The 25429-nt window shown below is 44.5% G+C and overlaps 1 protein-coding gene across 3 annotated transcripts in view; it reads left to right on the top strand.

Annotated features, from left to right (window-relative positions):
- ROBO3 (roundabout guidance receptor 3) overlaps window positions 1-25429 on the top strand; it is a 464292-nt gene that overhangs the window by 368658 nt on the left and 70205 nt on the right. For all 3 annotated transcript variants that reach the window (XM_082273528.1, XM_082273527.1, XM_082273529.1), the window contains exons 3-6: window positions 21063-21220; window positions 23031-23151; window positions 23644-23782; window positions 24774-24901. In XM_082273528.1, coding sequence (XP_082129654.1) covers window positions 21063-21220; window positions 23031-23151; window positions 23644-23782; window positions 24774-24901 — 546 coding nt within the window. The remainder of the gene's footprint in view (window positions 1-21062; window positions 21221-23030; window positions 23152-23643; window positions 23783-24773; window positions 24902-25429) is intronic.

The raw sequence follows: 25429 nt of genomic DNA, 5'->3' as shown, positions 1-25429 counted from the left end.
ATGTAGATTTGAGCAATATTCAGATTTAACAAGTGATAAGGAGCCGTATTTACTAAGGGTACGGGGGACGTGGATGGTGGTTCAATGAATGACGACGTTTCTTCTATACAATGCATTTCATGCAGCAGGTGTTCATATAGATCAGTGGTCTCCAAACTGCGGCCCAGGGGCCAGACATGGCCCTTTGCTTGCTTTTATTCGGCCATTGGGGCACTATTTCATCCATTGACACTAGCAATGGAGCACAATTTCCCCCTACTGACACCCAACATAGGGGCACAATTCCTCCCAATGACCCAAATGATGGGGCCCAGTTCCTCCCAATGACCCCAACAATGGAGCCCAGTTCCTCCCAATGACCCCAACGATGGGGCCCAATTCCTCCCAATGACCCCAACGATGGGGCCCAGTTCCTCCCAATGACCCCAACGATGGGGCCCAGTTCCTCCCAATGACCCCAACGATGGGGCCCAGTTCCTCCCAATGACCGAAACGATGGGGCCCAGTTCCTCCCAATGACCCCAACGATGGGGTACAGTTCCTCCCGAAGATCCCAACGATGGGGCACAGTTCCTCCCAATGACCCCAACGATGGGGCCCAATTCCTCCCAATGACCCCAACGATGGGGCCCAGTTCCTCCCAATGACCCCAACGATGGGGCCCAGTTCCTCCCAATGACCCCAACGATGGGGTACAGTTCCTCCCAATGACCCCAACAATGGGGCACAGTTCCTCCCAATGACCCAAACGATGGGGCACAGTTCCTCCCAATGACCCAAACGATGGGGCACAGTTCCTCCCAATGACCCAAACGATGGGGCACAGTTCCTCCCAATGACCCAAACGATGGGGCACAGTTCCTCCCAATGACCAAAACGATGGGGCACAGTTCCTCCCAATGACCCCAATGATGGGGCACAGTTCCTCCCAATCACACCAATGATGGGGCAGAATTTATCTCACTGACACCAAAGATGGGGCTTTTTTTACTCCCATTGGCCACGGTCCGGCCTCCCTAAAATCTGAAGGACGGTAAACTGGTCTTTTGTTTTGCCAGGTTTTGAGACCCCCCGATATAGATGAGTGCAGAGTACCTGCTGAGAGTCACAATCCACCAGCCACTGGTTGAGGATGATTTCTGTGGTCATCAAAGATCTCCAACTTGTCCATCCACTGACTGCGGCTTTTCCTGGGGGGTTCCAAGGCCAGCTGGGAGATTTACCCTCCTCCAACCCCCCTCCTACTTCAAAGCCCCCTTTTTTCTGGGCTTTCTTAAGATAACCCTTCAAGGTGACTCATCCATAAATTCACACCACCTCGTGTGACCTCTCTCTGGGTTGCATCCTTTGTATAACGGATCACTTTGTAATACATTTTATAATACATATTTCATGAACTTTTATAATCTTTTACTTGCATTGCAGCCCTGATGAGGGGGATGGGGGGTGTGCAATCCCCTGAGATGCATTGACGTTCTTATGCTGTTGAATGTACAATAAAATAAGATTTTGTATTATATGACCTATGAGTGTGGCGCTCTTACTTAAGGGTCATACACACAATGAGAATATTGGACAAATGATTGTCCATTTTTTTTTGCATGCTAGTCTCATATTGAAAATGAAGAGGTTACTTAAAGTGGAGCTCCACCCAAAAGGGGAAGCTTCACTTATTTGCCTCCCCTCCCCTCCGCTGCCACATTTGGTAGTTTTCTGGGGGAGTAGGGGGGAGCTAAAGCCAGGTATCTGCTCCCATCTCCAGGTGACTTCCCCGTGGCGTAGTCATCCAGAAGTTCTGTCCCCCCTGCTGCCGGGCCATTTACAAAGTGCAGCGGGCTTTGCGCATGCGCAGTAGGGGGCCGGCTGTGAAGCTGCAAAGCTTTACTGCTGATTTCCCGCACCTGAAATGGCTGCGGCAGCACCTGAGAGCCGATTGAAAAGTCAGCTGAGGTGAAGACTGGATTCCTGGACAGGTACTGTAAGTGTCCTAATACATTTTTATATAGAGGTGGAGGGCTCTTGTGTCATGTCTATCTAGGGCAGGGGTCTCCAAACTTTCTAAACAAAGGGCCAGTTTACTTTCCTTAATACTTTAGGAGGGCCAGACTGTGGCCAGAGGGAGTAAGGAGGGTCCCTTCTTTTGTATTAGGGGGAGAAATAGTGTCCCATCATTGGTATCAGTGGAAGTAAAAGTGCCTCATTGGGGTTAATGGGAAGAATAGTGCCTCATCATTGGTGTCAGTGGGAGGAATAGTGCCTCATCATTGGTGTCAGTGGGAGGAATAGTGCCTCATCATTGGTGTCAGTGGGAGGAATAGTGCCCCATCATTGGTGTCAGTAGGAGGAATGATGCCCCATCATTGGTGTCAGTGGGAAACAAAGTGCCCCATCATTGGTGTCAGTGGGAGGAATAATGCTTCATCATTGGTGTCAGTGGGAGAAATAGTGCCCCATCATTGGTGTCAGTGGGAGAAATAGTGCCCCAAATTCTGGATGAATTCTGAAGTGTTTGGGGCAATATTATCTGCTCATATTCAGCCAAATGCTTCAGAACTCATTGGACAGCGCTTCACAGTGCAGATGGACAATGACCTGAAGCATACTACGAAAGCAACCAAAGAGTTTTTTAAGGGAAAGAAGTGGAATGTTATGCAATGGCCAAGTCAATCACCTGACCTGAACCCGATTGAGCATGCATTTCACTTGCTGAAGACAAAACTGAAGGGAAAATGCCCCAAGAACAAGCAGGAACTGAAGACAGTTGCAGTAGAGGCCTGGCAGAGCATCACCAGGGATGAAACCCAGCGTCTGGTGATGTCTATACGTTCCAGACTTCAGGCTGTAATTGAATGCAAAGGATTTGCAACCAAGTATTAAAAAGTGAAAGTTTGATTTATGATTGTTAATCTGTCCCATTACTTTTGATCCCTTAAAAAGTGGGAGGCACATATACAAACTGTTATAATTCCTACACCTTTCACCTGATTTGGATGTAAATACCCTCAAATTAAAGCTGAAAGTCTGCAGTTAAAGCACATCTTGTTTGTTTCATTTTAAATCCATTGTGGTGGTGTATAGAGCTAAAAAGATTAGAATTGTGTCAATGTCACAATATTTATATATAGAAGGCTCGTATTCCTCAATCTTTTATTCCAGTCTAGGATGAAATGTGCGCACAGGCCAGGGGTCACAATGCGTAAATATCTGCAGACGGCCGAGCTCTCACCACAAGTCCCAATTACCGGCAAGCCTGAACTGTACCAAACCGCGTCCAGAGCGCGCAGCCTCTCTCCCTTTTATCACCGCTAGTAAAATGTGCGTAATTTATGTCTTCTATTCTCTGCGAGAACTTCCACACACAGCATAGATGGGATTATTTCATGGGGCCAGACATCGGGCTCTACCTTCCCGGACACCTTCTACATCAGGGTGTCAAACTCAATTGCATTGCGGGCCGCATCTGCATTATGGTTTCCCTCAAAGGGCCGGTTGTATCTGTAAGTCTAAATGTCCAGAGGACCCCCCCTTACATCAGATGTGAAGAGCCCCCCCACCAAGAGTCCCCCCCCCTTACATCAGATGTGAAGAGCCCCCCCACCAAGAGTCCCCCCCCCCCCTTTACATCAGATGTGAAGAGCCCCCCCACCAAGAGTCCCCCCCCCTTTACATCAGATGCAGCCTTTCTAGGAACACCCAATCCTCCGGACTGACATGCCACCCATTGGGTATTTAAATATGTGCAGAACTCCACCCATGAGCCACCCCACTGCTTTGCATTAAATTGTTACTAAACCCACAACAGTAAAATCAGTCTGTATATAAAATAAAGCCGGCTTGTTATATTCACTGTGGAACCTAAGGGGTTAATCATCTGCATTGTGTAAAAAGACTGATCCTGTATATACAGATCCTCCCCTTCTTCCACTGTCCCCAATATATTTCCTGATAGAACAGAGCCTTGGAGACAGGCTGCACATGTTCAGTTTATTTATTTTTTCTTGGGAGGGTGCATGTCAGCACAAGACCAATCAGCACTGTCCATACAGAGGGTCAGGGGTCCTGCAGCCTCATAGGACAGTCAGGGGAGAATGAAAACTCCTCCTACAAGCTTTACTCAGACACTGATAGACGTCACAAGACTGCTATATACTGCTAATGAAAAAAGGTATTTAGCGGTTCATATTTACTAAAATAATTGCATTTCCATGTTCTGTGTAGCGTGGGAGACCAGATATAGTGAATGCAGAGTCCTGGGTTTAGTATCACTTTAAGGCAGATGGTTCTTGAGAGGAGTACTGAGGCAGGGTGCTGGAAATTTTTTAGGAAGGCCATGTACAGCACCCTGCCGGCCACTCCCACCAGCCTTGATCTGCTTTCATTGCATAGAGAAGCACAGAGGCCCAGTGATAAAACCACTGCATCCAAAATAAAGTGTTTTCAAATGGAAATGAAAAGTTTTTTATTGAAAAATTTCATGAGTATGTTGATGAGGTGGGAGGATGACATCAATGGGTCTGAAATAAGGTATGTAATGAAAACATAATTGCTAATTTCCTTAGAATGAAATATATATAGATTATAAACAAATATAAAATATATAAAATATTGGCATAATAAACTTCAGCTTCAACTGCATTCATGCCAAGTAATGTCAGTGCAGCTCTTCCAGGTATTTATTACCTTTCACAGACATTAAAGAACTCCTGATGGCAATGTCTTGACCAGCTTTTCTCTAGAAGGATGGCACCATCTTTGTTCAGGCATCATCCAGGGTCACCATTTACTGGTCCTATCATGTACATTCTAGTGTCTGTGCAGGTTTTGGCTGTGTTCACAAATGTCTGACACAGATCAGCTCCTGCTGCAACCTCTCACCCTGTGACTTGCTTCCAATCTACAATGTAGAGTCTGATCACTGGGGGAGAGGAGACTCAGGAAATGTTCCTCCTGCCTGCAGCAGACTGGTGACATCATCTCAGCCTAGGCTAAGTCACTGACTGGAGCTCGAGGACAACTTTTAATGATAAACGGTGGAGTTTGCTGGAGAAATGATACTGTATATTGTGACATGTAAGGAATTTATTCATGTAGATTGGTAAAGTTACTGACAGGTCCACTTTATTCTGTAATAGAGTGCGTTATCAACCGTCCAATCAAAATGTAGGATGGTTCACCTTTTACTGTTGTTTTATGTCTCCTTAGTGGATTATTCAGTTTATTGTTATAAAGTGCTCACTAAGTTTTCCTATTTAGGGTTCCCCCATGGCAAGAGATAGACATTGGACTTCACTCATTGGATGAAATTGATACTTATAGAGCCTGCAGTGTTATACGGAAACTGGACTGCCGTTATGCGCAATTTACCCTGTCCTGTCCTACAGCATGATATAAAGGATGAGAGCGCCAGATGTTTCAAGTCCATTATTACTGATCTCAATAAACGTTCAGATGCAAAAATGCAACACGTTTCAGGGGTTCAATTCCTCCCCTCTTCATCAGGGCTGAGAAAGAAGATAATATAAATTAATATTACTACTTATAATAATATTAAAATACAAAAGATCATATAAACATAAAATACAAATTATTATTAATATAATTATTATTACTAATAATAATACCCAATAAAATAAAAACATAAAAAGTAAAAAGTATAAAATACTACTAATAATAGTTATGATTACTTTTATTACTCTGCTGCTACTACCACTAATGACAATAATAAAAAAAAAATATATATATATATATATATATATATATATATATATATATATATATATATATATATATATATATATAACAGACAATATAAACATGAAATATTAATTCTAATTATTTCTATTATTGTTACTATAATACTACTATTAATAATAAAAAAAATAGGTATGAAAAGATAATTGAAACATAAAATAATACCACAAAAATATAAATCTAAAAAGATAATCTACATATAAAATACTGCTACTAATACTACTGATAACAATAATAATTCATAAATAAAATACAAATATAAAAAGGATTAAATATAAAATTCTACTACTACTACTACTAATTATTAATAATATTTTTATTATTTATTTTATTTATTTCAGGTACTTATATAGCGCTGTCAATTAACGCAGCGCTTTACATATACATTGCACATTCTCATCAGTCCCTGCCCTCAAGGAGCTTACAATCCAATATTGCTTCTAATACTACAAAAAAAAAAAAAAATATATATATATATATAGATAGAAGAAACAGATAATATAACAATGAAATGCTACCACTACTACAAATTATTTTTATTAATAATAAATAAAATACAAGTAAAAAAAAATGTAAATATAAAATACTGCTACTAGTATTAAGTAAAAAAAATATATATATATATATATATATATATTTTATTATTACTATAGTAAATAATAATAATAATACTACTACTTCTTCAATGATAATATAAAAACCTGTCCTACAATATGGAATATGACAGGTAGAGTTGTGTGTCAGGCGTGTGCCGTGTCCTTGCTCCTGGTACATTTCATTATCCCTGTGATAAAAGCGGTGGGATGAGATCATTTATGACCCCGACACCTCCAGTATCCCTGGCCTCGGAGTGCTATAAAATGCGGGAGCACTGCAGCACAAATGACCCGTTATTAGCTCCCTGAAATCCATGATGGTGTGTGAGGTCAGGGAAGGTGAGGTGTAATTGTATACTGTATATGCTATGTGCGATTATTGGCTCACTACCTGCACACAGTGTCATACGTCTCCCCTGATCAGCTCAGACACCAGTCGCCCTTGGGTTACACTTTAACCCCACATGATCAGCAAGCTTCTGTCACACTGTTATTCTAAAGTTAAAAATGATTTGTTAAAGCTGATATAAAAGACACAAATGAATACAGTTTTTATTTATTAATACATTACATTTAGTGCCGGTTCACACTACCGCGGCACGACTTCGGGGGCGACCTGTGAAGTCCCGTGCACCGCGACTTCGGCGCAACTTGCACGGACTTCATATAATGAATGTCTATGCAAGTCGCTCCGATGTCGCCCCGAAGTAGTACAGGAACCTTTTTCTAAGTCGGAGCGACTTGAGTCGCTCCTATTAGAACGGTTCCCGTAGCACACAATGGACTGCGACTTGTCAGGCTGACCAGTCGCCTGACAAGTCGCGGTAGTGTGAATGGAGTCTTATTTGTTGAAAGAAGAGCAGTGCTCCTGCAGTCTCTTGTACAGCACAGCTCAGACTGGGTGAGGAAGAAACAGCACTGAGAGGCAATCTGTTGTGTTGCAGTGCATGCTGATAGCAGGAGAGAGTGACAGAGAGAAGACCTCATCACTGTGCTGCTTCTCTTTCACTGTCCAATCAAAGAGCCAGCGCTCAGAAGAAGTGGGTTGAATGGTGCTGGACATCATTCAACCCATATGACTGAGGACATCTTGTGTCAGAAAAAAAGTACTACATGGGGACAGCCCTGGATTGAAGGCAAGTATTGCAGCAAATATGATTAAAAAAGTGTTCCTTTCATTTTTTTTTGAGCGGCGTATTAAAAAAAGCTCCATTGTAAAACTGCCTGAAGTCTAGATGTTGTCTGTCCACTTTCTAAGCTGAAATCATTGTGAGTTCAACATGTTTCAGGCACTGGGAGCTAGAGGGAAAAGCTGTTTTTATAGGGTTTTACCTACTTGGTTGAGTATTCCTGTCTTGTGTGACAACACATGAACACAACTATATGCTATGGTATTGTACTTTATTCTTCACACCACATAGACATGTCATTTTGTATATACTCCAGCTGGTGACCCCAGTGGTGGGAAGTCTTCCAGGGTCAGGTCTTCCAGGGTCAGGTCTTCCAGTCTTCCAGGGTCAGGTCTTCCAGTCTTCAAGGGTCATGTCTTCCAGTCTTCTAGGGTCAGGTCTTCCAGTCTTCCAGTGTCATGTCTTTCAGTCTTCTAGGGTCAGGTCTTCCAGTCTTCCAGGGTCAGGTCTTAGCTGCTGCCCCCCCCCCCCCCCCCCCGGGACCCTTTCCGGCACTATTGTCAGAATCCAGATTTCTAATATTTGCAGAAATTGACAAAATGGCATTCTGGGCCCGTTCTCACCCATATGAAGCACGCAGCCATGGCGCAGTCTTCCCAAACTCTAATTAAATCTGCAGTAGAGGTGGGCTGATATTGGGAGACTCATTGACATAAAGGTCATGTCAGCGTGCCAGAAAATCAATTACGGCGGGCGAAGCAGAGCCGACCGGTGACATGTTGACATAAGATGATTTTTTTTTTTTTTCTGTCTACTGTTACCTGAGGCCCCAATTTATTCCCCGCAGAAATCGCTGGTGTATTAAAATACTAAACATACGGGGGAAGCGTCTTCAGGGCGCGGGGAGCGTGCCGGGCGCTTTGTTCATTCCGGTTGGATGGTGTTGGGTTTTTGACAGACAATTAGTGTCAGATATCAATTGCTGAGACTTTATTAAAGGGGGTTGATTAGAAAATAAAAAGATGTAGAATAAATGAAAAGCATGGAGCAGTCAGATCCCATCTGTCATATCTTCCAGAGCCGGACGGAGGAAGATCCTGACATCTCATGTACCCCATCCAAAATGAAAGGCCTGCCTGACAGGGAACGTCCTGTCTACTGACTGATTTCCTAAAAAAAAAAAAAATTGATTATTCCCAGCTAGGTCTTCAATAAAATGGGATAAAGGTGTAGAATGTGGTCACTCGTCCCACCAGGGTGTGATTAATACTGGTCATCTTGTTACCTCCTGTTATATCCCTTTGCAGTTACCAGTTGATCCTGTCCGCTTTCCAGTTGTGAGTACATTTTTGGTGGAGGGCCAGCAATGCTTTCTGACTACAATTGAAATTTCTGGGTTTCTATGCGTTGTACTTGTTGGCCATCCATGGTGCCAACTGAAGACAAGCCCCTAGAAAAAAGAAAAATACCACACTTGGCTAATAGATGGCGCTAAATATCATAGAAAATTCCTATGAACCTTTGTTCCATCTAGTCCTTCAATCCTCCTGATTAGCACTCCTGGATGTAAGGGGGAGGGGGACTGTGATGGGCAATCCTGGATTTAAGCGGAATCTCTGATGAGTACTAATCGATATAAGCGAGGACTCTGATGGCCCCTCCCAAATGTAAGGTTGAGGGGACTCTGATGGGCATTAATGGACATAGGTGGGGACTCTGATGATGGGCACTCCTGGATGTAAAGGGGGGGGGACTCTCATGGGCACTATGGATATAGGTAGGGACTTTGATGGACACCCCTGAATGTAAGGGGGGGGGGTTATGGATGATCCTGGATATAATTGGGGACTCTGATGGGCAGTCCTGGATGTAAAGGGGTGGGGGGGACTCTGATGGACACTCCTGGATATAATTGGGGACTCTGCTGGGCACTACTGGATATGAAAGGGGGGAAAATCTGATGGCCACTCCTGGGTATAAGCAGGGACACTGATGGGCCCTCCTGGATGTAAGGTTGAGGGGACTCTAATGGGCACTAATGGATATAGGCTGGGGACTCTGATGGGCACTCCTTGATGTGAGGAGGGGGGGAGGTGACTCTGATGGGCACTTCTGGATATAAGCAGGGACTCTGATGGGCCCTCCCAGATGTAAGGTTGAGGGGACTCTGATGGGCACTAATGGATATAGGCCAGAGACTCTGATGGGCACTCCTTGATGTGAAGGGGGGGTGACTCCATTGGGCACTTCTGGATATAAGTGGGGACAATGATGGGCCCTCCCAGATGTAAGGTTGAGGGGACTCTGATGGGCACTAATGGATATAGGCCAGAGACTCTGATGGGCACTCCTTGATGTGAAGGGGGGGTGACTCCAATGGGCACTTCTGGATATAAGTGGGGACAATGATGGGCCCTCCCAGATGTAATGTTGAGGGGACTCTGATGGGCACTAATGGATATAGGCCAGGGACTCTGATGGGCACTGCTTGATGTGAAGGGGGGGTGACTCCAATGGGCACTTCTGGATATAAGTGGGGACAATGATGGGCCCTCCCAGATGTAAGGTTGAGGGGACTCTGATGGGCACTAATGGATATAGGTGGGGAGTCTGATGGGCACTCCTGGATGTGAAAGTGGGGGGGTGACTCAGATGGGCACTCCTAGATATAAGCAGGGACTCTGATGGGTCCTCCCGGATGTAAGGTTGAGGGGACTCTGAAGGGCACTAATGGATATAGGTGGGGAGTCTGATGGGCACTCCTGGATGTGAAAGGGGGGGGGGGGTGACTCTGATGGGCACTTCTGGATATAAGCGGGGACAATGATGGGCCCTCCCGGATGTAAGGTTGAGGGGACTCTGATGGGCACTCCTGGATGTGAATGGGGGGGGGGGGGGGGATGACTCTGATGGGCACTCCTGGATATAAGAGAGGACTCCAAATAAAAAAACATTTGTAAAGTCGGCAGTGTGGAGACTCCTGTTCTTTAAAATTGCACAAAGATGAAAATCTGAAAACAGGATGAATAAGATTCCATCACGATGAATGATTTCATATTTTGCTTCCAGATTCATAGCATATATTATGGTTTGTTTTTCTGAAACCCCTGAGGATACACATGATGCGTTGTGATGTTGTAGCGCACGTGTGTTAGCGTGTGTTTTGGAACACATGAACATGTAGCGTTGAAGCAGCTCGCTCAGTATGAATGGCACACACCACAATGGATGAAAAAACATGCATGACTTCTTTTGCAACAATGTAGCACTCCACAGCAGATATATGTAATGTGGTACATTGGGTTTTATACAATGTGTTGGGTTTATGAAAGGCAATAAAGCACACAGCCCATAGAGCAGGTGTGTTGCCATGTGTTGTAGCAGTGTGCATTTTACCATGTGATTCCACAACGCACAGATGTGAATGGCCCCCATTTTGGTGGCCCCAGTCGTGTGATATCTGCATGGTGCATGCTCAGGGTGATCATCTCTGGATTTGCACTATACTATCATAGCTGTGCATGGATTGAAGGTGGATGCAGAGAACGTCGGCCGTACCCCCGGGAGATGGCCGCTACAGAAACGCTGCATCTACACAATATGGGCTTGTTAATAAGAGTCTGTCTGTCTCTGCACATATTACAGCTCGCAGGTCCTGCACCATAAATGAAAGATGTGTAGTTTAACTGCCCCCGAGTTGTTTGTACTCCCCCCTTCCCTTTCCTTTCTTGGCTAGTTGATATGATGGGCTTGTTGCGTGTTACCATGGTAACTCCGGCATCATTGTTCCGCTCCGCACGGTGCATTGTGAATCGCAGTCCTGAAATGCACATTACTCGGAGAACAATAGAGGAGACCTGCTTACTCTTCTTTATTATCTGGACCAGGCCGGTCCGGCTCTCAGTTTTTGTTCTGCTTGGCTGTCGACCGCGTCCAATTTTCAGTCCATGATGTTGAACGCCAACCAGATCTGAGGTTGGATTCCAACAAAGCTGTGGCATAGGGCAACAAGGCTGCCAGGGGCGGCACATGGCCACCTACACATCATGGCGCTAAATGTTAATGATGTGTTTTCTTGTGTAGTAAAATGTCGCAATCTGCCACCCAGGGCTATCTACGGGGGTCTTTAAGGGCCCATTTATACCTCCACATTGTGGTAACGCGTTGCATGCATTGCAGTGTCAATCATTTTGAATGGTTTACTAATACAGTGCACAGCATTGCAGCGTGCCGCAGCACAGGGAGATGCACCTTAGAGCATTGCAATACAGATTTTATAGCAAATGCGATTTTCAGGTCTTGGTGCGATAATAGTCCATCATTTTCATTTTATGTTGCTAATGCGTAGCATAACTCTGCAGATAAGTAAGGCCTCGTTCACACCGGCCCATAGTCTTTGTCCCCATGGGATGCACCAGAGCTCCATGCATCTGCATGTGGGCCGTCCTATTCATAGACCGCGCCATTGGTCTCAGTTTGACAGCCACGCGGGTGTGTGTACCTGAACGCACACTATCTGCGTTGAACCTGCACCTGCATGGCTCTTAAATTGGAACCATTGACTGTGTCTGTGCACCCGCTGTGTCCCAAAAGACATGAATGGGACTGCCTACATGCAGATGCATGGAACGACCCTTCATCATAGGTGTGTGCACAGGGTGTGCCAGGTGTGCCCAGGCACACCCTAATCACCCTGTGCAGCACAGATTCCCCCTACTGCCCTGGCTCCCCTTAGCCCCACAGTTCTTCCGGCTTCCCTCCTCTCCTCTCCAGCCGGCTGTTGCTGTGGGGATATTTTAGGATGAGTGGGGAAAGGGGCCGGTAAATATATAATTTGCCGGCCCCCTTCCTTTCTGAATGAACATCGTGAGTGATCGGTAGTGTGTGTTTGAGCTTTTGTGTGCACACCCTAATGCATTAGGCTGCGCACACCTATGCCCTTCATACGGATGTATGCTTAGATACGTCCAAGACTTACTGTACATGTTAGTTCCCATCCCCAACACATCTCCTCCTATCAAAATGCTTCCTTTTTTCAGCACATGATCTTTTTACCACTGTTTGGCTCTTTCTCCAGTCTGAGCTCTGTTGTACAGGGGCTGTAAGAGGCTATTATCAAATGCTATACAGGCATTTACGGCTTCCATTTAACGAATGATGACAGAGCTGTATTAATCGGTGTCTTTTATATCTGGGTTAGGACTGGGGAAGGTCAGCAATGAAAGCCTGATTTCAGTAACATTACATTCAGCCTCTTGCTATCCCCTCGGAAGGACTGTGTTTGGGTTCTAAATGCTCTAAAGGGTAGAATTTATAACGCAATAAGAAGCCGTTCAGGGTGCAGTTTAGTAAATATGCGCTGAAGGGATTATGGGTCGGCTCGCTCCTCCGAGACAGGTTTGTGACTAACCGACTTCAGCAGTAAAGTGTCCCTTTTATTTCCGGTTTTATTCATTTCATTATACTTTAATGTTTTATTTTATTGTGCTTTTTACACACACTTTCATTGGTTCATTTCTGCTGCTGTTTGGAAATTGGTTCTCTTACGCTTCTTTATTGTTTGCCCGGCGCCCCTTGTAGTAATTGCATTGGGACTAGGTGACAGATGAGAGATGACATGCTACTTGCAAAAATAACATTTTAAAGTAGATGTAATAAACCTTGGATGACATTTAGTTAGATAAAGCACCATGAATCATAAACAAATGTATCTATTTTTTAGGTTTAAAAAATACTTTTTGCCTTTTTGTTACATTATTACATCTTCGTTCTGTTGATCTCCTGCAGCCTTTATCGGCCACTTCCTGCCTACATGCTTTGGCAATGACCACCAGCAGGGCGGAGTCTCCAGGTATGCAGATTGCGTTGTGAAACCCCAAATGCAATTTCAGTTTAAATTGGGTGTATCAAATCAAAAGGTGTGCCAAACCTAGCAATGAATTTACTTGATTAAGCATCTGCAGCCCAAGTAGAATAACCAGTCCACTGCCAGTATGTTGCAGAGAAGGACCTAAAGGCTCAAGGTTTTTTACATTCATGCATACTATGCATGAAAGTTTAAAAAGCCTTCTGTGCGTAACAACCCCCCAAATACTTACCTGAGCCCCATTGTGATCCAGCCATGTGCACGAGAGCCTTTGCTTTCCCTCCTAATTGGCTGAGACAGCAGCGGGAGCCAATGGCCAGTGAGCCACTGAGAAGAGAGCAGGGGCTGGGCCAAGCCACACTCAGAAGTGAGCCTGTTCAGGGGCCCCTTTAGCAAGCCGAATCCGATTTTGTTCGGGTCTCCAGCTAGCCGGCGGACGTGCCGGTTGGTCTCTCTGGTCTCCTGGTGGGAGGGGAAGCCCCGGGCAAGCCGCAAAAGGTGGCGGGGGTGTGCGGGTCTTCGGCGGCCGTGCAGGCTGGTTGCCCGGGTCTCCCGGTGGGACGGGAGACCCGGGCGAGCCGCAGACGGAGGGAGGGAGGGGGGGCGTCCCCTCCCGCTCGTTGTAATGACAGCTGAGCGTCTGCTCAGCCGCATCGGTTGTCATTATAAGAAAGCCTACAGTGGGCTCTAAACAACAGTGCCGGGGTGATGCCTCTCGCTGCAGCCATCACCATGGTACAACCCCCTGAAGCCAAGGCCGCATATTTGCGTTCCGTTGGCATGAAGGGGTCAAGGCCCCTTTCACAATATCGGGTCCACCTCTCCGTTCTTCAGGTGGACCCAAACAGGCCACCTATTGATCTCTATAGGGAGGCGGATGTCAGCTTACATGTGTCTTAACACCCCTGTCTGGCATCAGATCCGACAAGATACGTTCGCCATCCGTTCAGCGGGTCTGATCGGATGGGATCGGATGAAAACGGATAGGCTGTCTATTTTTATCCAATCTCCCCATAGAGGAGAGCGGGGCTCTGACAGGTCCGTCACAGTGAGCGCAGATGGATCTTTCATCTGCCTGCTCATGCTTGGGTATCACATCCCTCCACATGGCGCCAGCGTATGGGACTGACACCCACCTAGGATCCCCTGATCCACCACTTCCTTGATGTGCCTGCATTTACTAACCTCCATGTGAGTTACTATTGTTTTTATCTGCTTATAAGTCTGCACTCAGAGGCGCCTCTCTCTTCTGTCTTCATAGCAGCCTTGGATATCACGGTGCAGATGTTGGCCAATCAGGGCAGTGAGACCGCGCTCGATAATCTTGGATAGTCAGGAGCTATATAATTGGAACCAGGAAGTAATTAAAATAATACGTTTATTGTTCACATCATAGAATAATTGAATAAAAAACCAACGTTGCCACACTGGTGTGCTAGGCATGGGTGGATCATACAATGTGGTCCAACAACCTGGGCAGCAGGAAGAGGCGCCAATGTCCATGCTGGATGGAAGAACCGGTGAGTCGTTCAAGGAGCCAGCCGTGCGGTGAACCAAGCCGGGGACGCCGGTGCACCTGGATGGCGTCACAACGAGAAGGCAATAGGAGGTGTGGAACACTGATGGATGTCTGTAAGGAACCACAATGTCCTGTGCATAAGATGTCATCACAGGCTAGGCGATCACCAGGGAAAACGATGGGCGTCTATCTACAGTCAATTCCAATGTAATGCCAAGAAAGAAATACAAATCTCCATTGTGAAATCCATAATAAACCTCAACGTTTTATTAAAAGCTTACAGGGTTCAATGGCAAGCTTCACAGCAGGGTAGATAAGGAGGCCAAGTGCAAAGCAGAGAGCAATAGATGGTGCTTGATGGCTATTGCAGTACCCAAGTATGTCTACCTAAGGTTCCAGAGCCATCAATCTACTACAGGCCTTCTCAACCAGTGTTCCTCCTGAGGTTGTTGGTGGTTCCTTGAGAAATGGGCAATTTCTGCCTCTCCGATAAGTTTCCAATGACATCATTGTTTCTTTTAGCTATCTGTAAGAGGGTAATTCTTCCCAATGACAAGAGTAAGGAGCATTCTTCCCACCGACTGTCATACTAATGTGTCATGAGTTGTAGGATTTTAATTTTTAGCAGGGGTTCCCCCAGACCAGAAATTTATTTCAAGGGTTCCTCTGTGTTGAAAAGGTTGAGAACGGCTGATCTTCTACTTCAAGCATACTGGCAGGGGACAGGCTTTTCTACTCCAGACCTACCCTCTGCTGATTTACACCTATATCTCTGCAATTGGCAAAGTTCACGCTCCCTGCTGATTGGAAAGTGCTAGCTCTGAGTCAGCAGGGGGTGTGTTGGATCTGTGCAGAGAAACCCCTGCTTCCACACAGAGAGCAAGGCATAGGTGTGCTCACAGGGTGTGGCAGGTGTGCCTAGGCACACCCTAATTCTCTGTCCCAAATGTGAGACATCAGGAGTTTGTGGGGCTCCTAAAAATTGTAAAAAATTTAATTATAATACATTATTAAAAAAAATTGTAAAAATGTAAAAAATAATAAAAATAAACTACTAACACCAATCTCTGCCCTACTGACACCATCCACTGCTTTACTAACACCAATCTCTGCCCTGCTGACACCATCCACTGCTTTACTAACACCAATCTCTGCCCTACTGACACCATCCTCTGCTCTACTGACACCAATCTCTGCCCTACTGACACCGTCCTCTGCTCTATTGACACCGTCCTCTGCCCTACTGACACCATCCAGTCATCCACTGCTCTACTGACACCAATCTCTGCCCTACTGGCACCATCCACTGCTTTACTAACACCAATCTCTGCCCTGCTGACACCGTCCTCTGCTCTACTGACACCAATCTCTGCCCTGCTAGCATTGTCCACTGCTCTACTGACACTGTCATATATATAGTGCACACCCTAATGCAATAGGCTGCTCACACCTATGGAGCAAGGGTCCTTCTCTACACCATGATGGCAGTGGTCAGACTTTTCTGAACGTTCAATGGAGCTTAAAGCACATAACCTCATTATACACAAAAACCTTCAAATTTCCATTACAATGAGCATAAACCTATATTTACATACAGCACTTGTAATACTGAACCACACTAAAGTAGATATATTTTTCCTACCTTGGGCACTGAGCACATTTCCCACCCAAATGATAGGGCGGCCTGCAGAGTAACAAATAGAAGATAATATATATCATTGGACAGAGCCAGAACCATCATTTAAATTAAATCGTTTAATTGCTGCCGTCCTTGCATTGCTCATCCTGATAAATAAAGTTTTCTCTTGTTGTTGGGAGATGGCGGAGAATTAAAGCCATGTTTCTCTGTCACCTGCCGCTGTGGCGGAGTCTTTGGCGAGGCGACGCTCTTATTAATCACTTTTGTTGGGGTTTTGCTCTTTGACAGCGCGGGGGCTCTGCTGCTAGAGAATGTGTAATTTGTTTTAATGAACTATTATAGCCAGCCCGGAAAAGCTTATCTGTCACACTGTCACAGCAGTTGATTTAAATAATTCAATTTATTATTATAGATAGCGGGCGCCTTCTATCACTTTCTGCAGCGGAGCCGATGTGACTCAGTGCTAGATAAAGAGAAGAACACCTTGCGAAAATCTATTACAATAAAGCTTTTTTTAATTTGTGGATAAAGGACATTCAGCTGTAGATTTCTGCTCATCCTGGATGGGTTGTGTCCTTGGAGTCCATGCAGCGCAGAGCCGGGGATTGATGGTCAGAAGGAAGGCACGGTTAAAACTAGGTTCACACCTATTGCGTTTTTAATGCGTTTTTCAGTTTGCAAAAACGCACTACAATCCATTTTAACATGGTTTCTTATGGTACACGTTCACATCTATGCGTTTTTGGAAAGGGTCATGTGCTTTTTTTCCCACAGCAGATTGCGTTTTGTGTGTAATAGATGTCCATAAACCCGCACCAAAATTGCTGTTGCATTTTACATGCGTTTTGAGTTTTGCTGTTTTTTTTTTTTTTATCTTCTTAAACAAACTGCATATAGCTGGTTTTTAGGGGCTGATCACCTGACACCCGCGATCACTCCCCGCTGAGAGAGGAGGACGGTCGGCTGTTGTAAACACAGCCAACCATCCTCTCCTTGAAATGATCAGAGAGTTCATGTGATCCTTCTATATAGGATCACAGGTCTCTGTGGTCATTTCACAAGCCACGCCCCATACAATTAGAATCACTTACCTAGGCACACATTTAACCCCTTGATCACCCACAGGGTTAACCCCTTCCCTGCCAGTATCATTATTACAGTAACAGTGCATATTTTTAGCACTGATTACTGTAGTAATGTCACTGGTCCTCCCAAAAGTGTCAAAAATGTCAGTTAGGGGTCAGATCTGTCTGCCGCAATGTCGCAGTCCCGCAAAAAAAAAAAAAAAAAATTGCAGATCGCCACCATTACTAGTGAAAAAAATAAAAACAAGAAAAATGACATAAATCTTTCCCGTAGTTAGTAGACGCGATAACTGTGCAAACCCATCAAAATACGCTTATTGCAATTTTTTTATTTTTTTTACCAAAAATATGTAGCAGAAAACAAATTGGCCTAAATGTTCAAAAATTTTGATTTTTAATTTTTTTTTTTTTTTTGAGAATGTCATATAGCAGAATGTGAAATATATTGTTTTTTTTTTCTTTTTCAAAATTGTCGCTCTATTTTTTTTTTTTATAGTGCAAAAAATCGCACAGGTGATCAAATACCACCAAAAGAAAGCTCTGTTTGTGGGAAAAAAAGGACGTAATTATTATTTGGGTACAGGGTTGCACGACCGCGCAATTGTCCATTAAAGTAACGCAGCACCGAATTGCAAAATAGGGCCTGGTCATTAAGGGGGCAAATCCTTCCAGTCTTAAAGTGGTTAACAACCAGTGAGTCATCAGGTGTCAGCGGGCTTCCCTGAAAAGCAAGAATTACTGGCATTAAAAAAAAAATCTGGAATAAAATGGTGTGGTGCCCCCCTAAGTCCATACCAGGCCCTGCCACGTGGAGTACCCCCCAAAGTCCATAAAATCTATACCAGACCCTTATCTAAGTAAGCGCTCCCCCCCCCCCCCCTAACCCTTCTGAACCATACCAGGCCCCATGCCCTCAACATGGGAAGGGGGGGGGGGTTCCGAGGCAGGGGGGGGGGGGCTCTGTCCCCCTCTTCCCAAAAGCACCTTTTCCCCTCATGTTGATGGGTCAAGGGCTTCTTCCCCACAACCCTGGTCGGTGGTTGTAGGGGGTCTCCCAGAAATCCAGCAAGCCCTGAACCTCCTATAGTGAACCGCCAACTCTGCTGCACTGAAATCCCAAGCACGGTTGTCAGCCCTGTCCAGTTTTGAACTAAAGAACACTTTCCCTCTCCGTATCTCTATAATAGAATAGGGGAGTGTTTTGTAGTCCAGAAGAAGAAAACCGAGCAGGGCTGACAACAACTCTTGGGATTTCAGAGCAACAAAGGGAGCGTTGTCAGCTTACTGCAGGAAGGTTGGGGCCTTTTTGGATTTTTGAAAAGTGAAATAGGTATTTTTTGTACTGCAGCATTTCTAAAGTGACACAACATGGAGAAATATGCATGTATTGCAGAGATTTACAGATTTTTTTCTTACTAATAAATACACTTTAAGAAACTGAGAAGTACAGCAATACCTCCATATTAAAAATAAAGGGGGATTATGGGAAATGTTCAAATGGAAGTAACACCTGCCTGCACAGTCTGAAGTCATCTGGTATTTTTACCATTCCAGTCCACCCTGTACGGCCATTGATCAGTGTACAGGAGGCCCTGAGATCTTCCCAGTAAGAGCCCATTACAGCTGGCGTGTTTCCAGACATAAGTGTGTGTGTCTGCAGGCAATCAGAGAGGAATAGGAAAACCACCTGCAGCTGTTGTGCGAAGACCTTTAAATAAAACATGGACGCACTTCAAGGCCAGTCTGGGAGATTTATTTGTATTGTGTTTAAAACAACTTCTCTATAAAAGAGTGAAATTCAAGATCTCGCTAAAAGTAAGCGCATTCTATGATACAAACTAATAGTATAGGAGTTCTAGTGGACTTTCTGGAAGGACAGTTTCAGGGTGGGATTCCTGATGGCGATAATATTAGATTGTGCCTGCGTATTGTGTGTTCAGTGACAGGGTGACAACGCAGGAGCACTTGGAAGACAGGGACAGAGCGTTGTCACCCTTTGAAAAGAAGTGTCAGAGCAAGGACCTTCATGGCAGGATCACCAGGGAATATTTTAATAAAAGCCACAGAATTAAACATTTTATTTTACTATAATTTTCAGTTTTCCTTTCTAGATAATTTATGTACAATTGTGGTGAAAATTCAAAAGAGAAATTACAAATAAATAAATAAAATAAATGATTATATAAAAATATATATATATATATATATATATATATATATAAAATCAGCTTTTGAAATTATATTAACATTGCTCATATGGGATTTTAGTGATTTGAATTAGGTAAACTTTAACTTCTAGCTCAAATTGGATTACACTTTTAGTGCCGGTTCACACTATAGCGATGTGAGAAATCACATGTGATTCGCACTGCACTGCTATGCAAATCACATGGGATGTCTGTGAGATGTGAATTCAGCCATAGAGATTGTATGGCTGAATTCGCATTGCATTCAGACCAGAGTCGCACAGGACCCTTTTTTGGTCTGCACCAGAATCGGATCACGTGTGTTCACACTTATGCTATCCAATTCCTGTCCTAATTGAAAGTTCGCACTGAGATATGCAAACTAATCTGGGAGTTTCATTAAATTTGTATTGACACTTTCAGCAGTTCGCATATGGCAATGTGAACTGTCTGCTAGTTGGGTGCAATCCGGGAACCCGTAGTGGATTCGCAGGGTGAACCAGCAGGCCACTTATGGGAACCATCCTATAAAGTAGGTACCACGCAGCCCTCTTCCTCAATTATCATTCTTTTTTTGGCAATATGTGTATGGCGCTTCCTTTGGGCGGTGGTAAACATTTAGTGCTCACTTCCCTCCTCTGCCTTGTAAGCTCTTTCAATAAAGCTAATTACATAAGTGCTTAGGACAATTCATCTGTCATCTCAGCAGTCAGGGGCGGCAGACATTTGCGGACAGATGTGCAGTGACCGGGCTCGGACCTGTCACATGGAAGCGTGGCTGCTGGGCTCAGCGTTTTGGGGCAGAGGGGCGGATCTGACCCAGTGTGTGCAGCAGATGTCCCTTCTAGGGGGTCGCAGGTCAAACGTGCATTTCTCAATGTCTTCCAACGGCAATGATTAAGTGAAATGCATTACAAACAGTGAACAGAAAAACATCACCCGGGCTGTAAAGAGTTGGTTTTGACAACAAAATGTTCTTCTACGTACCATCATGGTAGAAAAGCTTTTATAGTGGAGGCAGATTATGTTTTTTCAAATTTTTGTCCTTCTGAATGATTTTACACTATACTTTGATGGGCTGGGATTGGCAATTTTCAATGTACTGCATAAGCGAGATGGATAATATTCTAAAGGGTTGAGGATTGTGATTGGCTGAACGGCGCTACTAGTACTTTTATATAAAGTAAACAAAAGTCAATTTTGACGCTAGTGGTGCTTTTCTAGTTAGAGACTTTGAAGGATTGGTTTCACCATACTCTAGTCTGATGGAGTCTCTCTTTTGTTTTACAGTCTTACGGGATGATTTTCGTCAGGCCCCCAGCGATGTTGTGGTGGCAGCAGGAGAACCGGCGGTAATGGAGTGCATTCCTCCGCGAGGTCACCCTGAGCCCACCATATCCTGGAAGAAAGAAAATGCACGCATTAGTGACAAAGATGAACGAATTACGGTAAGGGGACTCTGGAAGTCTAAAATCTCATCTCCATAAGATGGAAAATGGTTAGAAGTGTTTTTTTTTCCAAACAAGGTTTTGTGGTCATCTCTCTGGTGTAGGAGGTGTTAACAGACAGAATTTATTATTGTTCACATTTATGTGTCATCAATCCCCACATTTCTCATCAATCACATTAATCAATGTCCCCAAAGCGGCTTATTCTCTACTGGTCCCACCACACGCCTACACCCAGTACCACTTTGTCCTAGCTTTACCTTGTTTGCAGGGACTGTCCGGTCAGAACCAAATCTCCTCCTTCGTTATCCCCCTTTTTAGTTTGATCTCTAAATGTTGTAACCTCTAAATGACTGCATTTATTATCCTGAAAATTCAGATAAAGTCATGGTGAAAGAAAGCACTTGTGGGTTTAACTTAGGGGTCGCCAAACTTTCTAAGCAAAGAACCAGTTTACTTTCCTTCAGGGTATAGGGGGGCCGGACTATGGCCAGTGGGTGTAGAAAATGCCCCGGGATCAGTGCCCCATCATTGCTTTCAATGGGAGGAAAAGTGCCCCATTGCTGATATCAATGAGAAAAATAGTGCCCCATTGATGGTGTCAGTAGGAGGAATGGTGCCCCATCCTCTGTGTCAGTTGGTTGATTAGTGCCCTAAGGGCCACATAAAGGCAAACAAGGGGGCCGCAGTTTGAAGACCACTGGTTTAACCAATCTTTTTTTTTTGTGTGTATTAAAGCGGAGTTCCGGGCAGAAAATCATGCCTTTACATTTTATGGCATCTGCTTCCTTATCCTTCCATGAGCCAGAATTGGATATTCCCGGGTTTTTTTTCTTTTTTACTTACCTTTTTAGAGAGGATAATATACTCACCTCTACATCCACTTCCTCCTTCCTCGGCCGCGGCCCGCGCCGTCACTTCCTGTCCCGCAATGCGTCCTGGGAGCTCTTACTCGTCGCTCCCAGGATGCAATTGGCAGTGACGTAGGTGGCCGGCCGCTCCTCTCATCGCGTTATTTCCAAATCGGAAATAATGCGATGATAGGCATCCCTATACTATGCCGATTGCATAGTACTGGGCATGCGCGAGATTTCGCGCTGGATTCACCGGCCTCCGCCCACTACAACCAGGAAGCAGGGCAGACATTTCCCCACAGCGTACTCGGCGAACCAGCACAAAGATGGCGGCGCTCTGCAGAAATTTTAAAAAGTAAGATTTTATGCTTGCAAAAATATTATTCCACTGTATAAAACAGGATTAGCGGATATATAGAGGTCGGAGGGTCACTGTTTGGGGGACATAAAAAAAAAAAAAAAAAAAAAGATTCTGTGGCCGGAACTCCGCTTTAATACTTTACAGTCCACTCAACTGAGGACATGGCAGGCATGTGTCCCTTGCATACGTTATAATAACGTATCCCCTTTTCTCATCTCAAAGTTTGAAGGTTACTTTATTTTTAGATTGTGGAGGGGCACAAAGCACAAACCTCATATAGATAGTGACTGTAGTGAGTATTGTGCTGCTCCTTGGCTGAGGAGCCACAAGTATTATTGAGCATTGACCACAAAGACCAGCGCTGATCAAAGCTCATTTAATTGGTTGCTGCAGATAACTACACATCAATGTGCTTATCAGGATTTGCCATTCCAGATTTCCAGTCATTATACTATTTCCAGGATAGCTAATCTAAACCTGTTTTGATTCAATGTGGATGACATCACTGGCTATTGACTGATGCACTTTAAGATTGAGTCGTTAATCTTCTATGTGCTGTGCTAATTATCGTGTATTTCCCATATTTGCTCAATAGATCCGAGGAGGAAAACTGATGATCTCCAACACAAGGAAGACAGACGCCGGAATGTATGTGTGTGTAGCCACCAATATGGTGGGGGAACGTGACAGCGAGCCAGCCCAGCTGGTGGTCTTCGGTAAGTTAGATGAGCCATTTAATCAGTGATGTCCAATATTCTACTATCAGCAAAGGATTTGTACTGATAGAAAACATTGGGAGGAGAAATGAAAAGTAATTATCCTCAGACAACAAACCTGTCAAAGCCCATTCCAGCTTATTTCAGCAACAAGTGGGAACTTTTAATTGCCTGTTTAAAGAAAAGCTCCTTTTCTATAGACCTAATTCGATCCCAAAAGGCGACATATTAGAAAATAAGCATCTAAACCAGAGAGGGCTGCTGGTATGCAAGAGGATAAATCCTCTAAAGGTGACATCTGTGGCTTTGGAGAGATTTCCTCTGACCTCCTGTTAGTGTCTCCAGAACAGGAGTTGGAAGTAGAAGGGGAAACTCTCAAGTAAAACACAGACAGAGGTTCCTTACCAAAAACATTTCTCAGGATACACTTTGTCATTTTTATGTCATTACTCTTTGCATTGCTTCACCTGTCTCATTTTTTTTAATTGTCAGAACGGCCCACGTTTACCAGACGACCCATAAACCAAGTGGTCTTGGCAGATGACATTGTGGATTTTCATTGTGAGGTACAGGGTGACCCAGTGCCCACTGCCCGCTGGCGCAAGGAAGAGGGAGAACTGCCCCGTGGAAGGTAAGACTATCATATTCCAAACTATTGTTCTGCCACCATCCAGTTTGGGAGTCCAAAGTTGGTCAGTCAGTTGAGTAGGCTCCATCTGACTATCCTTTAGCTTGTCTCTTAGCCAGATATCCCATGAACATGTACAGTCTGCTCCACTGGGTATTTAGTAATAGACTTAGGAGAAGGTGAGAATGGCGGACAACCCTGCCTTATCTTAAGGGGACAGACAGAGAGCAATCAGACAAGACCTTTAAAACTGCCTGAACGATCCTCTGTTCTCCGACACTGATAGCTGAATGGCTGGCGGTGATGCCCATATGGAATGTTGCTGTATTGGGAAATGATCATTTTGTGTCCTTTACCTAACCCAATGATGGCGAACCTTGGCACCCTAGATGTTTTGGAAATACATTTCCCATGATGCTCAACTACACTGCAGAGTGCAATAGCATCATGGGAAATGTTGTTCCAAAACATCTGGGGTGCTAAGTTTTGCCATCACTGACCTAACTGGTCATTCTGTGAAATTACTGGACAGGAAGCTGACTGTAGGCAAGACCACAACTTTCTGTTCTTGCCATTTTTAGTTCTGTAAAATTCCTAAAACATATTTGTTTAGATCTGGAAATGTGACCCAGCATATGAGATGACTGTCTCCTTGGACATTAGGGGCTCTCCATGGACTCCTCCAGCTGACCAGTCTTCAGAGAATTGGCTATGTAGGAATTATACCAGATCATTACTATTGTGCCCAAATTAAAGTGGCATTAGGGACGACTTCCAGCTTTTCCATCCCTCCCTCCCCATCATAAACACACATGCTCCGGCAGTCTAGTTCTTCAAGTTTGCTGAAAGCTCTTTTAGTGGACACTTGCATGTCCAGCTGCACACTGATGTCTATTGGATGAAGTCATTTGCGTTTTCCAGACCTTCATAATGATCCTTTCTACCTGCCTGAAAACAATCCCCAACAGTAAATGCCACCTTACTGAATTTCCAGGTATGAGATCCGTAGTGACAACACCCTGCGCATCTCCCGGGTGACCTCGGAGGATGAAGGAACGTACACCTGTATTGCAGAAAACAGTGTTGGCAAATCAGAAGTGTCCGGCTCCCTCGGCGTTCACGGTAAGAGCTCGTTCCTTTGTTTTCTTACATTTGGTCTATTTTCTGTTTTATAACGGTGTGCAGTCAGTACAAAGGGATCATGCATTGTGGAAAAATTCACTAACCCTAAACATGTTCATATATTTGAGATGTTGGTGTGTCCTGTATTGTACAAAGAAACATGATGAATGTCACTTATTGCTGATTTGTCACACATGCACATTGGAGGACAGCTGTGTGGTTGTAGGCCAGCGTTTCAGCATGGAGTCAGTGACCTCTTTCGCAACAATGGCACCAACTCCTTATGATTCGATGTGCTGGATAGTGCCTAGGGCAGCTATGTGATGCTGGTACATTTTGGGTCATACATGGCCCTCTTCCAGCCAGCGTAAGAATTTAATGTCAAATTGCAGCAACCAAGCAGGTCAGAAATGTATATGGTGTAAAAACATTAATTACTAAGTATTAAAGCTGAACTCTAGGCATAAGGTTTATATAAAAGCCACACATTAGCACAACTCTGTATTCAATAATGTGTCACTCGTTATA

This window comes from Pelophylax lessonae (genome assembly GCF_965119305.1).
Source record: "Pelophylax lessonae genome assembly, chromosome: 12".
NCBI lineage: Eukaryota > Metazoa > Chordata > Amphibia > Anura > Ranidae > Pelophylax > Pelophylax lessonae.
This window is presented reverse-complemented; position numbering and strand designations above follow the sequence as displayed.